The 15,135-nt window shown below is 44.6% G+C and overlaps 1 protein-coding gene across 3 annotated transcripts in view; it reads right to left on the minus strand.

Annotated features, from left to right (window-relative positions):
* Positions 1-15,135, minus strand: part of camsap3 (calmodulin regulated spectrin-associated protein family, member 3) — a 50,821-nt gene that overhangs the window by 25,194 nt on the left and 10,492 nt on the right. For all 3 annotated transcript variants that reach the window (XM_031827144.1, XM_031827145.1, XM_031827146.1), the window contains exon 2: positions 11,003-11,265. In XM_031827144.1, coding sequence (XP_031683004.1) covers positions 11,003-11,265 — 263 coding nt within the window. The remainder of the gene's footprint in view (positions 1-11,002; positions 11,266-15,135) is intronic.

Raw genomic sequence — 15,135 nt, forward strand, 5'->3', positions numbered from 1 at the left:
CCACAGCTTGCTAAGAAAAGAAACTAGCAGACAGTAGTTTGCAGACAGTAAGATAAACAAGCTAATGTTGTTATAGAACGCTAGACTGCAGTGTGAACGGCAAGAAAGTGACTCAAGAGCAACTGCTCTCTCCTGGCATGACAGGGGGCAGGGTTTGGTGTAGGGGAAGTGACATACAGCACGAGGAGAGGGAGAAAGACATCAAGTATCAAACAGAGTAAACTATAAAAACGAGCCGGTTTTTGTAAAAAACAACAACATCAATACCGTTATATAGTAAAATACGGTATATAGCCCAGCTCTATTTTGACCAGAGCCCTATGGCTTAACAGCAGCAGGACTCCTCCCTTCTCTCTATTGGCTAACCAGAGCCCCCTCTCTTTGTTATAATCATTAACCCTGTCTGAGTCCCAAATGGCACACTATTCCCTACCTAGTGCACTACTTTTGACCAGAGACCAATGGGGCCTGGTCAAAAGTAGAGCAATGGAGAGGACTGACAGGTCATAACAACAGATTCCCTTGTCAGGGGGGGGGCTTTCTTCCACCTCGATCCCTCTTTAGTCTGAGCCTAATCTGCACTAACCAGCCCCTTCTACTGTACTTGTTGTTTTACTTTTTCTGAACTCAAATTCTCCCTGACTGGTAGTCATCATAGCATGCACACACACTGCTGCTGCTACAAGGCTGCGGCCTGAATCTCTCAGTCTGCCTGCCTGCCTGTCCGTCTCTCCGTGCTGGGTGTAAAGTGCTGACGTCCGCACAGTGCTGTGTGTGTGTGTGTGTGTGTGTGTGTGAATGAGAGTGCGAGAGAGAGACTACATGGCAGTGCCAGCCCAGCCACCGTTGCCCTGCTGTCACATACCATTCTACCTAGGGGAGGGATGGAGGGCGCTGGGCACTGGGAGAGACGACTGGGCTCTCCCCTCCTCACTCTAGGGGTGTGTTGTGCTCAACAGAGGCAAGGTCACACTACTAGCTTATCTGTGAGCCAAGACTTGTCTGTTCAATGTATACGTATTGTCTGCAGTCTAGTGCAAAGGGAGAGACGGAGTCCGCGGCAAGACAGAGACGGAGGCTGGGGGCAGAGACAGGGGCTGGGAACAGAGACAGGGGCTGGGAACAGAGACAGGGGCTGAGGCGAAATACGGGGGTTGGGGGGACAACCTGGCTAGCACAGTCAGTGCAGGGCGAGGGAGGAAAGACAAGGGCTGAGAGCACTCAGGGTAGCATGGGTATAAAGCTGTCATGATGTCTGCATGGTCTGGGTTGAGCTGGGCTGTCTGAGGGGAGGGGGGTGGAGATGCCATTTCCAACCAGCCCAGTAGCTCTCTCTAATGGGGAGAGAGAGATTCAGTCACACTTAGTCAGAACACCACTCCCTGACACCGATTACCCACAACAGAGCAACTGGAATGGATGTGGAGCTGAGCCATGTCATGTCGCTGCAATGGCTGCCTTTTCAAGTGTTCAATTTAGAAGACAAAAAGTAGAGGGAAATACAGTAAAGCATCCAAACAGAGACTCAGACACAGAGGGATCCATTACCTTCATGTTCATGTTAAAATGAGAGGAACTAGACAGTCTGAGAGTGTGGAATTTTGGACAAAGAGAGAAAGAATGACAGTAGAGAGGAATATGAGAGAGTGACAGAACTAGTGAGTGTGAGAGGAGGGGAGGAGGAAACTGAAGCCGGTTTCACATGGACGATAGCAAAAGGCACATTTGAGAGGTTTTCGAGAGGTATCAATTTGAGAGACTTATGTCTTGAGTAGAGGTCGACCGACTATGATTTTTCAACGCCGATACCGATAATTGGAGGACCAAAAAAAGCCGATACCGATTAATCGGCTGATTTTTATTTATATATTTGTAATAATGACAATTACGACAACACTGAATGAACACTTATTTTAACTTAATAAATCAATTTAGTCTCAAATAAATTATGAAACATGTTCAATTTGGTTTAAATATTGCAAAAACAGTGTTGGAGAAGAAAGTAAAAGTGCAATATGTGCCATGTAAAAAAAGCTAACGTTGAAGTTCCTTGTTCAGAACATGAGAACATATGAAAGCTGGTGGTTCCTTTTAACAGGAGTCTTCAATATTCCCAGGTATGTAGTTTTAGGTTGTAGTGATTATAGGACTCTCTCTATACCAATTGAAATAACATTTACTATTGGATGTTCTTATAGGCACTATAATATTGCCAGCCTAATCTCAGGAGTTGATAGGCTTGAAGTCATAAACAGCGCAATGCTTGAAGCACAGCGAAGAGCTGCTGGCAAATGCAGGAAAGTGCTGTTTGAATGAATGCTTACGAGCCTGCTGCTGCTTACCACCGCTCAGTCAGACTGCTCTATCTAATCATAAACTTAATTATAATAACACACAGAAATACGAGCCTTAGGTCATTAATATGGTCAAATCCGTAAACTATATTTTCGAAAACAAAACGTTTATTCTTTCAGTGAAATACAGAACCATTCCGTATTTTATCGAACGGGTAGCATCCCTAAATCTAAATATTGCTGTTACATTGCACAACCTTCAATGTTATGTCATAGTTATGTACAATTGTGGCAAATTAATTACGGTCTTTGTTAGGAAGAAATAGTCTTCACACAGTTTGCAACGAGCCAGGTGGCCCAAACTGCTGCATATACTCTGACTCTGCTTGCACTGAATGCAAGAGAAGTGACAATTTCTCTAGTTAAAATAAATTAATGTTAGCAGGCAATATTAGCTCAAGTATAAAAATATATACTTGTGTATTGATTTTAATAAAAGGCATTGATGTTTAGGTACACATTGGTGCAACGACAGTGCTTTTTTCGTGAATGCGCGTTAAATCATCACCCGTTTGGCGAAGTAGGCTGTGATTGATAAATTAACAGGCACCACATCGATTATATGCAATGCAGGACAAGCTAGATAAACTAGTAATATCATCAACCATGTGTAGTTAACTAGTGATTATGATTGATTTATTGTTTTTTATAAGTTTAATGCTAGCTAGCAACTTCCCTTGGCTCCTTGCTGCACTCGCATAACAAGTAGTCAGCCTGCCACGCAGTCTCCTCGTGCAGTGCAATCGGCCATAATCGGTGTCCAAAAATGCAGACTACCGATTGTTATGAAAACTTCAAATCGGCCATCCTCTAGTCTCGAGCGCTACCTCCGAAGGTCGCGCCCGACAGTCTCCCCCCCACACCCCCACCCTCTGAGCAGGGCAGTGTAAACAGAACGGTCTCGTTGAGCTCAACACTCTTACAGTATAAATGGTAATAGCAGAGCAATGTTTTTGAAACAGCTGAAATGTAGACATTTTCCTTGAGTGTTTACCTTAAATTGCCCGTTACATTCCGAAATTGGTCGCAGTAGCTGCCACCTCTGCTGAGCCAGGCAAAACTATGGAAGTCTATGTCTACAAAATGTTGAGATATGTAAGTAAAACGACATAAGTCAACATGTTTTAGATAGATAATGAAATAAAATAAAAAATGTTTTCATTTGTAACATTGTGTGGTGATTTCAAAAGTGGCACCATAGGTCCCAGAGTGGTGGTGGTGGGGGGGGGGTTCCTGGGGCCCAGAGTTGTTCTTGGTCTGGTAGGCTGACCTAACCAGGTAAAACTCCGGTTATGACATAGTAATCAGCTGTAAAAAAACTGTGTTATATTGGCTATGACGGGACCAGATTTGTTTATAATCTGATCATATGGTTTAAAAAAAAAAAAAAAATCCTGGGAAAAACTCCTGGCCCTAGAGAGAATGAAAACATTCAAATCCTGTCAAACAAATAATGAGGCGAATCAGATATATATATATTTTTTTAAACCATTACTTTGTCCCTCTTTTAAAACGCTTGAGTGTCAACATTTTGTATTAAACAAAATGTAAAAAAGTGATGGGGCAAATGCCAGGTTGCCACACATTTGCCAGCAGCCCTGCTATGCAGATCTTTCCAACGTGGATAGATTGAAATCGCCACACAATGCTACAAATAAAGAAACAGAACCTATATGTACGATCTATATGCATTTCTTTTACCACACGTAAACGCTTTAATTGTCTGCACATGCTTGTGAATTGTTGCGTAAGCAAGAACGTCAACCAAACCCCCTCTCGGCTCGTACATCAACATTTTGTCCAGATAACTCTTATTCAGTGAGAATAAGCTCTTTACTGGTGGGGCTGGGACTGTTTCACTGTGGTGTAATACCGTGATCATTCAGGAGGGAGTAGACTACAGGGTCATTCACAACTAGAGCGTGGAATGAAAGCAGAGTAGGGAGGAAGAGGAGGGGTTGGGACAAGAGGGGGGGGGGTCACAGATTTCCTGTCCCGACCCTGCGGAGCTTGCTAAGCCAAATCACAAGTTCTCACTAATGAGAAGGGAGAGGGGGGTAGAGAGAGGTGCAAACCTGGAACACAGGGCACACAGTCCGCCAGCCAAATCGCCATAACAACCAACAATCTGACCCACAATGCACCTCACCACCCACAATCCTGAGCGTGGCAGTGGTGCTCTACCCCCCCGCCCCGCCGGCTTAACACCGGGGCGCTCTGCTCAGAATCCTCCTGTGCTGACCGGACATAACATATCCTCCAATATATTAAATAATATAATAAAGCTATATAGAATAAGCTGTCCATAAGGAAATCACTCATCTCTGCTTTGGAAATACTGCGACTATCATCCATGTCAATAATAACAATAACAGGGAAACAAACACTAAATTCATCTCGCAGATCGTTAAGAGCGATTATGACGGATAAAAGGTGAAATCTGATTATGTTTGAAATATGACTTAACCCTCTGAACCCCCCCCCCCCCCGCCACAGCCCCGTACACATGAAATCCAGGGTTAGACAGAGGGACAAAGCGAAAGATCAGACAGCCAGCCAGGTCTGGGGGATCAGTGAGAGTTCGGGGGGGGGGGGGGGCAGCGCGGTGGGGTTTGGTGGGGCTGGTGCGCTTCCCGGCACCCCAAGCTCCACTGACAAGAACAGCACATGGTATTGGACATGTCTAGCTAGATACTAAATACTGAAGCAGCAGCAAAACCACACCAATCTGTGCTGCGCCAGCTTTTTGCAACCCTCCCAATGTCCCCCCCAAACCAACCTCCAAGATCAATGTTGTAATCCCTGCAGCTTTCCTTTGTTGACTCTTCTCTGCAACAAACAAAAGAAAATACAACTAAATGTTATTTCCCCCCTTGGCAGGCCTGGGAGGTCCCGTGATGGGCCAAATGTTTTGAGACGATGTTCAGCAGCATTCCTGATCCAGGGGATAAAGTGAGTCTGCGTACCAAATGGCAACCTCTGTCCTATATAGTACACTCCTTTTGACCAGAGCCCTATGGGTGCACTACTGGGACCTGGTCAAAAGTAGTGCACTACATAGGGAATGGGGTGCCACTTGGGACCCAGCCTGTGCCACTTCTAATTCCTACTGAGCTCTAGACGGATGCTAACTTGAGCGAAAACTTGCGTACACAGCAGTATGAGTTAGGTCCACGTTGTCAGCGACTCACTAACAAAAACCAACCATAGATCCAGGCAGGGACTTCTGAAACAGGGCGATCCTCTGGCCACTCCCACCACCCCCACTGCTCCCCTCATGCCTTTGTCATATGTAGGCTATATAACAGTCGCTCTGGATAAGAGTGCTAAATGGCCAAAACCTAACTCTGACAACATAAATAAGGATTCCATTCAAAAACAATTGTTTATTTTTTTTTAAACTAGTTTTGAGGTCCAGAGTTGAGGTTGAGGGACATGGGGAAATAGGGTGCCAGCCCAAGACTGGCTAAGTGATCTAGATGGCTCAGTGACAGCGTCATTCTAGGGTGGGGCACTAGAGAAAGCATCCCATTTAGAATATCTATACTGCAGGTGGCAGGCATTTCATTTAGCTTGTTTTGCCCCAGCCTCATTTGGAGCTGATGCTGTACAATGATTGATAACAGTGGTAACCTCCAAAATGACACCCTATTCCCGCCATAGTGCACTACTTTTGACCAGGACCCATAGGAAATGGGGTTCTTGGTATTTGGGACACAACCAGAGAGAAGACTGGTCAATATCATACAGTGTAACAGCTTTAAAGGCAATATAGATGTTAGCTGTTTGCAAACAATAATATATTCTGTTTACCCTCACTGTGTGTGTGTGTGTGTGTGTGCGCCCTCGTGCGTGTCCCCGGTGTGAAATGGCTAGCTAGTCAAGCGGTGACGTCACTTGCTCTGAGACATTGAAGTGTTTCCCTTGCGATAGGCGATAGGCTTTTGTGGAGCGATAGGCAGTGGTGTAAAGTACTTAAGCAAAAATACTTTAAAGTACTACTTTTGTTTTTTGGGGATATCTGTACTTTACTATTTATATTTTTGACAACTTTTACTTCACCACATTCCTAAAGAAGATTTTACTCCATACATTTTCCCTGACACCCAAAAGTACTGGTTACATTTTGAATGCTTAGCAGGACAGAAAATGGTCCAACTCACACACTTATCAAGAGAACATCCCTGGTCATCCCCACTGCCTCTGATCTGGCGGACTCACTAAACACACATGCTTCATTTGTAAATTATGTCTGCGTGTTGGTGTGTGACCCTGGCTATACGTAAATAAATGTACAAATTTTAACAAGTGTGCCGTGTGCTTTGCTTAATATAAGGAATTCGAAATTATTCATACTTTTACTTTTGATACTTAAGTATATTTTAGCAATTACATTCACACGTCATACTTGAGTAAAAGTATGAACGTATTTGGTTTTAAATATACTTAAGTAGTATTTTACTACTTTGGTTGGTGTGTGAACACGCTGTGTGTGTGTGTGTGTGAGTACATTCATGCGTGTATGACACAGATGAGCTTTCATATAAAGCCGCACACTACAGCAGCAGATTGCTGTTGCTCTAAAGCCGTTTACTGGCCGAGGCCCACATTGATGCACTGTTCCATCCTCCTAACGCTGTGCGTAAGTGTTGCATGACCCACTTTCCTCCCCTGACAGAGCCAGACAGCAGCACAGTCTACAGCTCAAGCTCAGAGAGCACTACAAGTGCAAGTTGAGTAGCAGCAGTAGTAGCCTAACAGTGGTGAGTCTCACTACTAGCTCTTGGCCAGCGGAGGCTGAGGGAGCCTCCCAGGCCTGGTGGCATGGCAGCAACACCATCACCACCATGGAAATGAGACAGCACCAGCTGAACACAGAACAGCACAGACAGCACTAGCGGGAACACAGACAGTACTAGCTGAGCACAGCGGAACACAACTCTCACCTCCACTATTCCATTGGTTCCATTGCGCCAGCCAGGCAAGCTCAATCGAGCGCAGCTTAAGTGTTTGAAAGAACGTCAATACTATTTGAACCCAGTTCTGGATGAGACAGCACAGCACACCTCTCCCCTCACACACCACTGGTCCAATTAGTAGAAGGACCTGCAGACAGCGAATACACCACCTGGTGCCCTGGACAACAGGTGGAGAGCTCCAGGCAGTTTCACGAGAGGCGTGCGCTGCTCAGCGTAACATTACACTCTAGTTTTATTTGCAATAATTGCTCACAGTCGAGAACACTTGATAAAGCAGCTCGCCGGCCCAGTGTAGCTCCCCTGTTAGAGGCACCAGGCAGAGAGGCAGAGACAGAGAGAGGTGGAGGCAGGGGTAATGGAGCGTTCTACTTTCACCTGACCGACTATGAGGGAAACACGCCTGACTACAGCTACACAGGTTCTCCAGAGACTGACTTCGAGGCATTCAAAATCACAGAGCCGGTGTCTGTTGGGCCGGTGTCTGCTAGAGGAGCTGCGCTGGATGGGGGTGAGAACATAGATGTTGTAGTGAATATTATACAGTATTAGATGTGGGTGGGGGGGGGGTGGGGGGGGGGGGGTAATATGGTTAAAGTCACACTGTAAAAATTAGGAGAAGGTCAAAGTATGCTCATGCAGTCAAACTGTAGCCTTTGACTACAGCACTTTCATGATGTATAATGAGAATTCTATGATGTCTATTGTGCTCCAGTTGGAATTCTATGAATTGTTTACAAAAGTCCTCCACATCTCATATTGATACGTCTAAGTCACATTTCAAAATAAAATCTAGGGCGTATAATATTGAATTAGTTAGAGACTAACATGGTTAGTGGTTAAATTGGGTATAGTGAAAGAAGAGACATGAAGCTGTATTGTTACACAGTTCCTATTTGAACAGGCTCAGCCCTCCAGAATAATGACAAGGTGAAAACATGGGTACAGAGATGAGGTAGTCATTAAAGAAAAATCATGTTTAATACTATTATCGCACACAGAGTGAGTACATGCAACTTGTTAAGCACATTTTTACTCCTTAAATGATTTAGGCTTGCCATAACAAAGGGGTTGAATACTTATTGACATTTCAGCTGTTCATGTGTAATTAAATTGGTCAAAAACAATTTAATTTCTAAAAACCTATTTCCACTTTGACATTATGGGATATTGTGTGTAGGCCAGTGACACCAAATCTCAATGTAATCTATTTTAAAATGCAGGCTGTAACACAACAAAATGTAGAAAAAGTCGAGGGGTGTGAATACTTTCTGAAGGTACTGTCTTTAATCTTTAGTCTAATAAACTGCATGGATTATGGATGGTCTATTGGATGGTCTATTTCACACATAACACATTTAAGACACTTTAACCGTACAAAGAAATCCCACCGTGTCAAACAAACAAATTATCGGATTGCCATTTATCAAATTGTACCGAAACTCCCTTTTTCCGTCACAGCGGTTGTGATTCGAATAAAAACTGTGGATGGAAATGTGGTTAGAGAGAGAGAGAGAGAGAGAAACACACACACAGAAAGAAGAGAAGAGAGAGAGAGCCAGCTACCAGCTCGTAACAGAGCCCAACATGTTCTCTTAACAAAGGGAGCTCTGGTTTCACTGGTGCTGAGCAGTTTACCCATTGCTCTATTCTACAGTTGTGGCCAAACGTTTTGAGAATGACACAAATATTATTTTCACAAAGTCTGCTGCCTCAGTTTGTATGATGGCAATTTGCATATACTCCAAAATGTTATGAAGAGTGATCAGATTAATTGCAATTCATTGCTAAGTCCCTCTTTGCCAGGCAAATGAACTGAATTCCAAAAAAAAAACATTTCCACTGACATGTCAGCCCTGCCACAAAAGGACCAGCTGCCATGTCAGTGATTCTCTCGTTAACACAGGTGTGAGCAGTTCAATTGTTGTGAAGGAGGGTTCAGGGCGGCCAAAAAAGTCAAGCAAGCGCCAGGACCGTCTCCTAAAGATGATTCAGCTGCGGGATCAGGGCACCACCAATACAGAGCTTGATCAGGAATGGCAGCAGGCAGGTGTGAATACATCTGCACGCACAGTGTGGCCTGGTGTCAAGAAGGGCAGCAAAGAAGTCACTTCTCTCCAGGAAAAACATCAGGGACAGACTGATATTCTGCAAAAGGTACAGGGATTGGACTGCTGAGGACTGGGGTAAAGTCATTTTCTCTGATGAATCCCCATTCCGAATGTTTGGGGCATCCGGTAAAAAGATTGTCCGGAGGAAACAAGGTGAGCGCTACCATCAGTCCTGTGTCATGCCAACAGTAAAGCATCCTGAGACCATTTATGTGTGGGGTTGCTTCTCAGCCAAGGGAGTGGGCTCACTCACAATTTTGTCTAAGAACACAGCCATGAATAAAGAACGGTACCAACACATCCTCCGAGAGCAACTTCTCCCAACCATCCAGGAACAGTTTGGTGACGAACAATGCCTTTCCAGCATGATGGAGCACCTTGCCATAAGGCAAAAGTGATAACTAAGTGGCTTAATCCCATTGAGAACTTGTGGTCAATCCTCAAGAGGCGGGTGGACAAACAAAAACCCACAAATTCTGACAAACTCCAAGCATTGATTATGCAAGAATGAGCTGCCATCATTCATCAGGTCCGCCTGCAGCAGACCGTAGGTGCGGCAGTAGAGTTCAGAGGAGAGCAGGAGGCGTGTGACGGGGATGTGGCCAAGAAGTTAATTGACAGCATGCCAGGGCGGATTGCAGTGGTCTTGAAAAAGAAGGGTGAACACTGCAAATATTGACTCTTTGCATCAACTTCATGTAATTGTCAATAAAAGCCTTTGACACTTATGAAATGCTTGTAATTATACTTCAGTATTCCATAGTAACATCTGACAAAAATATCTAAAGACACTGAAGCAGCAGACTTTGTGGAAATTAATATTTGTGTCATTCTCAAAACTTTTGGCCACGACTGTAAGGCCTAGTCAGAGCCACATATTGTCTCGGAAACACTACCTTCTCCAGGCCTCCCAGCCCTCCCTCCCAGTCCCACCCCTACCATGCTACACCCAGAATTAAGACTGAATCTCCCCTGACGTACCCCTGGTCCTCACAGCTGGATCCACTCATCTTCAGGGGATCGGCTTGGGTGATGGGGGGGGGTGGACACGGAAAGGGGGTATTTTTTAATGTTGTCTAATCCGTGGAATCAAAGCATAAACAAGTCCCTTCCTGTGCGACCCAACCCTAACCCACCCACCCACCCCAATCCCCCTCCACTGCTTTAACATCCCCACTCCCCCTGGACCCCCTGGATCAGCAGTAAATGTCTGAGGGTGACCAGACAATGCCTGTGTGTGTCCCTATTAGGCAGACCATATGCCCAGGCGACCAGATCGATCACTGCCGAATGGATTATTGTGACACCAGGACCGGTCCAGTGGCAGTTTCCAGCGCAGCTTCGATCTTCCCTCAATTGAACCTGTGTGTTGTGGCAGTCATCCCAATCCCATCCCAGGGGCATTGCCATTAGAGACAAAGACTGGTGGCGAAAGAGAAATCTTCCTCTATTTCCCATAACTCGAACCATAGTCTCTCGTGTCAGACGAAACCTAACATAACACGAGACTTGGCGCCAAGATTACCATGTCAACACGCCATATGCCACACCCATCTCTTACCATTTTGATTGGTTTATGCCGGAGGTCCGCGTCAGTCACGGGGACGTCTTGATCTTTGGGGGTCACGCCCCTGTTGGCGAGGAGCTGCAGCAGGGTGGCGTTGTCTTTTGGGGCCCCTGACCCCTCCTGGTCCGCCTGCAGCAGACCGTAGGTGCGGCAGTAGAGTTCAGAGGAGAGCAGGAGGCGTGTGACGGGGGGCTTCAGGTGCTCCTGCTCATACTGGTCACAGTAGAAGGGCTCCCGCAACTCCACTGGAACATGCTCTACGGACGGAGAAGAGGGACAAAAACAGTGAGGGAAATAATCATGTGGGAGCAGAGTACACTATTAATAGGGAAAACAAGGTCACTCTGAGGGAGAAAATACAGAAAAGACACCAATATACCAGATAGGGATGTGAGAAATTAAACATTTTTCTTAACGTTTAAAGCGCCAATGTTTTATCGGTGTTCCATTAAAAACAATAACAACAATAAGAAAGCTTCGCTGCTGCAAGAAACGGTTTGGGTCCCTGTCAGATAGTTAAGCATCGCACCTGTCTACCATTACCGTACCTCAATTCCAACTCGGAAAGTTTGCATTTCGTTCTCATTTCACTTCCATACAGGACTTCGCTGCTGTCATTTGCCTTTCTCTGCCATTTTTCCAACTGTTAACGACAATGACTTAGTGGTGGAGAGACCACTCCTTGCACGTTGACTCCCCTTTCGGACTGTCAAGATTCGATTCCGGTAGGATTCAGTATTTTTGGAACGGAAGAGACTAGTTCCCGTACTTCCTAGAACAATCAAACACTCGCATCTTTAATAGCGAGCTAGCGAGGGACGGAGAGAGAACGGTACCAGTATCGTGATACACTACATGACCAAAAGTATGTGGACACCTGCTCGTCGAACATCTCATTCCAAAATCAAGGGCATTAATATGGAGTTGGGCCCTAATTTTGCTGCTATAACATCCTCCACTCAGCCGTAATGTTGGAAACATCATTATGTTGTCACACAGAGTCACATTTAGTTTTTAAAAGACCAAATAGTTTGACCTGCTTCGTGTTTACATTTTTGAAATTGAAATAATTCCTTCGATACTGGTATCGTCACGGCCCTAATAGGCATGTCGGCTCCCAGACAGACAGACAATATATCGGCAATTAAAAGCTGTATCTCACAATGCCATGCTGTATTTGGCAGATTTCTTGGCTTGCCATGTCTCGCAACTTCAGTAATCACCAATGAATAGGATATTGAGGTTGAGCGAGATTCAACACTTCCGCTCTCACAATCACACAAAGTATCTGCCCATGTGCACAGGTTCACTTCACGTGTTGACAGCGTGGCAGCTAGGGAACCAATGCTCTTAGTTGTCACGGAAATTGACCCACTATGCTGTTTACTTTCTGCATCTACAAAAACGTTATTACAATTTTTATTTTATTTTTATTTTGTATAATTAGGTTTGGGATTTTTCTTAACGTTAAGGATTCCAATTTCATTTTAACGTTTAAACTTTCACACCCTTAATACCAGAGGTCTTTAAAAAGGAATAGGGTGCCATCTCAGACACAATCTCTCAGCTGTTTGTTCTGGATATGGGACAGGAACACGAAGTTCAAAGTCCTAACAATATCATTGGCAAAACACAGTTTAAAGTCCTGTTGTCAGATAAACACATACTGTTTGTCTCTTAGTATCTAATAAAAACAAACTTAAAGTGGATGTTTCCTCATCAATTATACACTGAGTATACAAAACACTAGGAACACCTGCACTTTCCATGACAGGCTGATCAGGTGAAACCAGCTGAAAACTATGATCCTTTATTGATGTCACTTGTTAAATCCACTTCAAACCAGTGTAGATGAAGGGGAGGAGACAGGTTAAAGAAAGATTTTAAACCTTGAGACATGGGTTGCGTATACGTGTGCCATTCAGAGGGTGAATGGGCAAAACAAAAGATTTAAGTGCCTTTGAACGAGGTATGTTAGTAGGTGCCAGGCGCACTGGTTTGAGTGCGTCAAGAACTCCAACGCTGCTGGGTTTTCACACTCAACAGTTTCCTGTGTGTATCAAGAATTGTCCACCACCTAAAGGACATCCAGCCAACTTGACACAAATGTGGGAAGCATTGAAATTAACATAGGCCAGCATCCCTGTGGAAAGCTTTCGAAACCTTGTAAAGTCTGTGCCCTGACGAATTGAGTATGTTCTGAGGGCAAAAGGGGATGCAATTCAAAATTAGGAAGGTGTTCCTAATGTTTTGTACACTCAGTGTATAATGAAGGTATAGAGTATGGATAGACAAAGCTAGACTGCCTTGCAACTACAATCTGAGTGAAGGGCCGAGTAGGGGTTAAACTAAGGTGTGTGCGAGCGTATGTGTATCTGTATGTGCGTTTGTGTGTGCGCGTGGTGTGCATGTATGTGTGCATATGGCATGCGTCTCAGTGTTGTGTTTCCCACAGCAAATCCAGCCAGCCAATCATAGGGCCTGCAGGAGACAGACAAGGTTACAGAGACAGGCATGATACACGGGTTACAATTTGATCTTTCCTGGGGGCTAGTACCAACTCCTCCCTCCATTTCCCTGACTGTAAGTGTTTGATCAGCAGTTCAGGTCTGATGGTGTCGTTCCCGTGGGGGAAGAATGACAGTGGTGCATTCCATTTCCAACCCCACATCAGTCAGTCAGTGGTTGCATCCCAAATGGCACCCCATTCCCTGTATAGTGCACTACCCTGGCCATTTGGGATGCGGTCAGTAGGGAACCACATTATCAGTCTGGGTCAAGAGGAGTGAAATGACATGACATCCAGGCCCAGAGGTTAGCGTCAGCATCGGAGAATTACCAGACAGAGCCCTATGGTACTGGTAGATAATGCCTAATGAACAAGGCCCTGGTTAACAGAAGAAAACAGACTACCTTGGCCTAGCCATGAAGAAAAGCTAATGTTCATTTTTTATTGCGTGCCCCGTTGAACACGACCTTGGTGTTTTATTTTTAGCTGAGGGCAGTCTTTGTGGGAAATGATCTTTAAGGCGAGTTCTATAAAGAGTTGACAGGAACCTATGCTTTGTGGCACATTTCTCACAGTACAGCTAGGACAAGAAAGTCACCTGAACCTTGCGAAAGGGCAAACCAAAACAGTGTCTCCGCCCCAAATGGCACCATATTCCCTTTATAGTGCACTACTTTTGACTAGCTCAGGTCAGTGCATTGTAAGGGGAATAGGGTACCATTTGAGGCAGGCACACGGTTTCCACCTCAATGGAGCACACAGCACTATGTAGGAAACAAGTCCCTTTAGCCCCAAATGGCACTGGTTTGGCACATGATGTGAAGCACAGTCCAGGAAGATGTTGAAGAGCACAAAGTAAACACGACTTGGACTAGTTTTCAGTAAACACAGCCACACACACCACACAAAACCCAATACAAACATGAACCTGAAAATCCACATCTGACACACGCTCTTAAAAACTGGTTTGGCGGTATTCAGAGTGGATGAGACTGGGGCTGTTATGGTGGATGAGACTAGGGCTGTTACGGTGTGACCGTATTACCGCCACACCGGCAGTCAAATTCCACATGACCGTTTAATCAAGGTAATTAGGCTTCTCCAAGCTCTGATGCTGCTGATGGTCATTAGTATCCTACCAAACTTGCTAACTGCCTGGTACTCAGCACTCTTATTGTCCCTTTAAATCACTCTGACATCAATGCAAATGTAATCGAAAATCTAATCAAACACTTCATGAGAGGCCATGAGCTCCTGTTGTGCAACATTTCTGTAGGCTACGATATTTATTTCTCAACTTTCCTAATATTAAGCACATTGCTTCTCTTTACAACAGGGGTATAGCCTACCTGGCTGGCATGAAAATTAATCACAGGAAAAGCGTCCTCCATTCGCTATGTAAGTGCATAGAGACTTATTTTATTTCAGCTGACCCTGTTTAGAGACAGGTGCATGATAATGGTCCATTCTGAATCCAAAAACAAATTTCATACACATATGATTTATTATATGTAAAGACAAGATTAAATCAAGAACAGCCTCATATAATTAATATTAGCGTTAATTAATATTAGCGTTTCACTTGTGAATTATATATTACCACTCGTGAATGATGCCC

Source organism: Oncorhynchus kisutch, linkage group LG6 (genome assembly GCF_002021735.2).
Source record: "Oncorhynchus kisutch isolate 150728-3 linkage group LG6, Okis_V2, whole genome shotgun sequence".
In the NCBI taxonomy this organism is placed as follows: domain Eukaryota; kingdom Metazoa; phylum Chordata; class Actinopteri; order Salmoniformes; family Salmonidae; genus Oncorhynchus; species Oncorhynchus kisutch.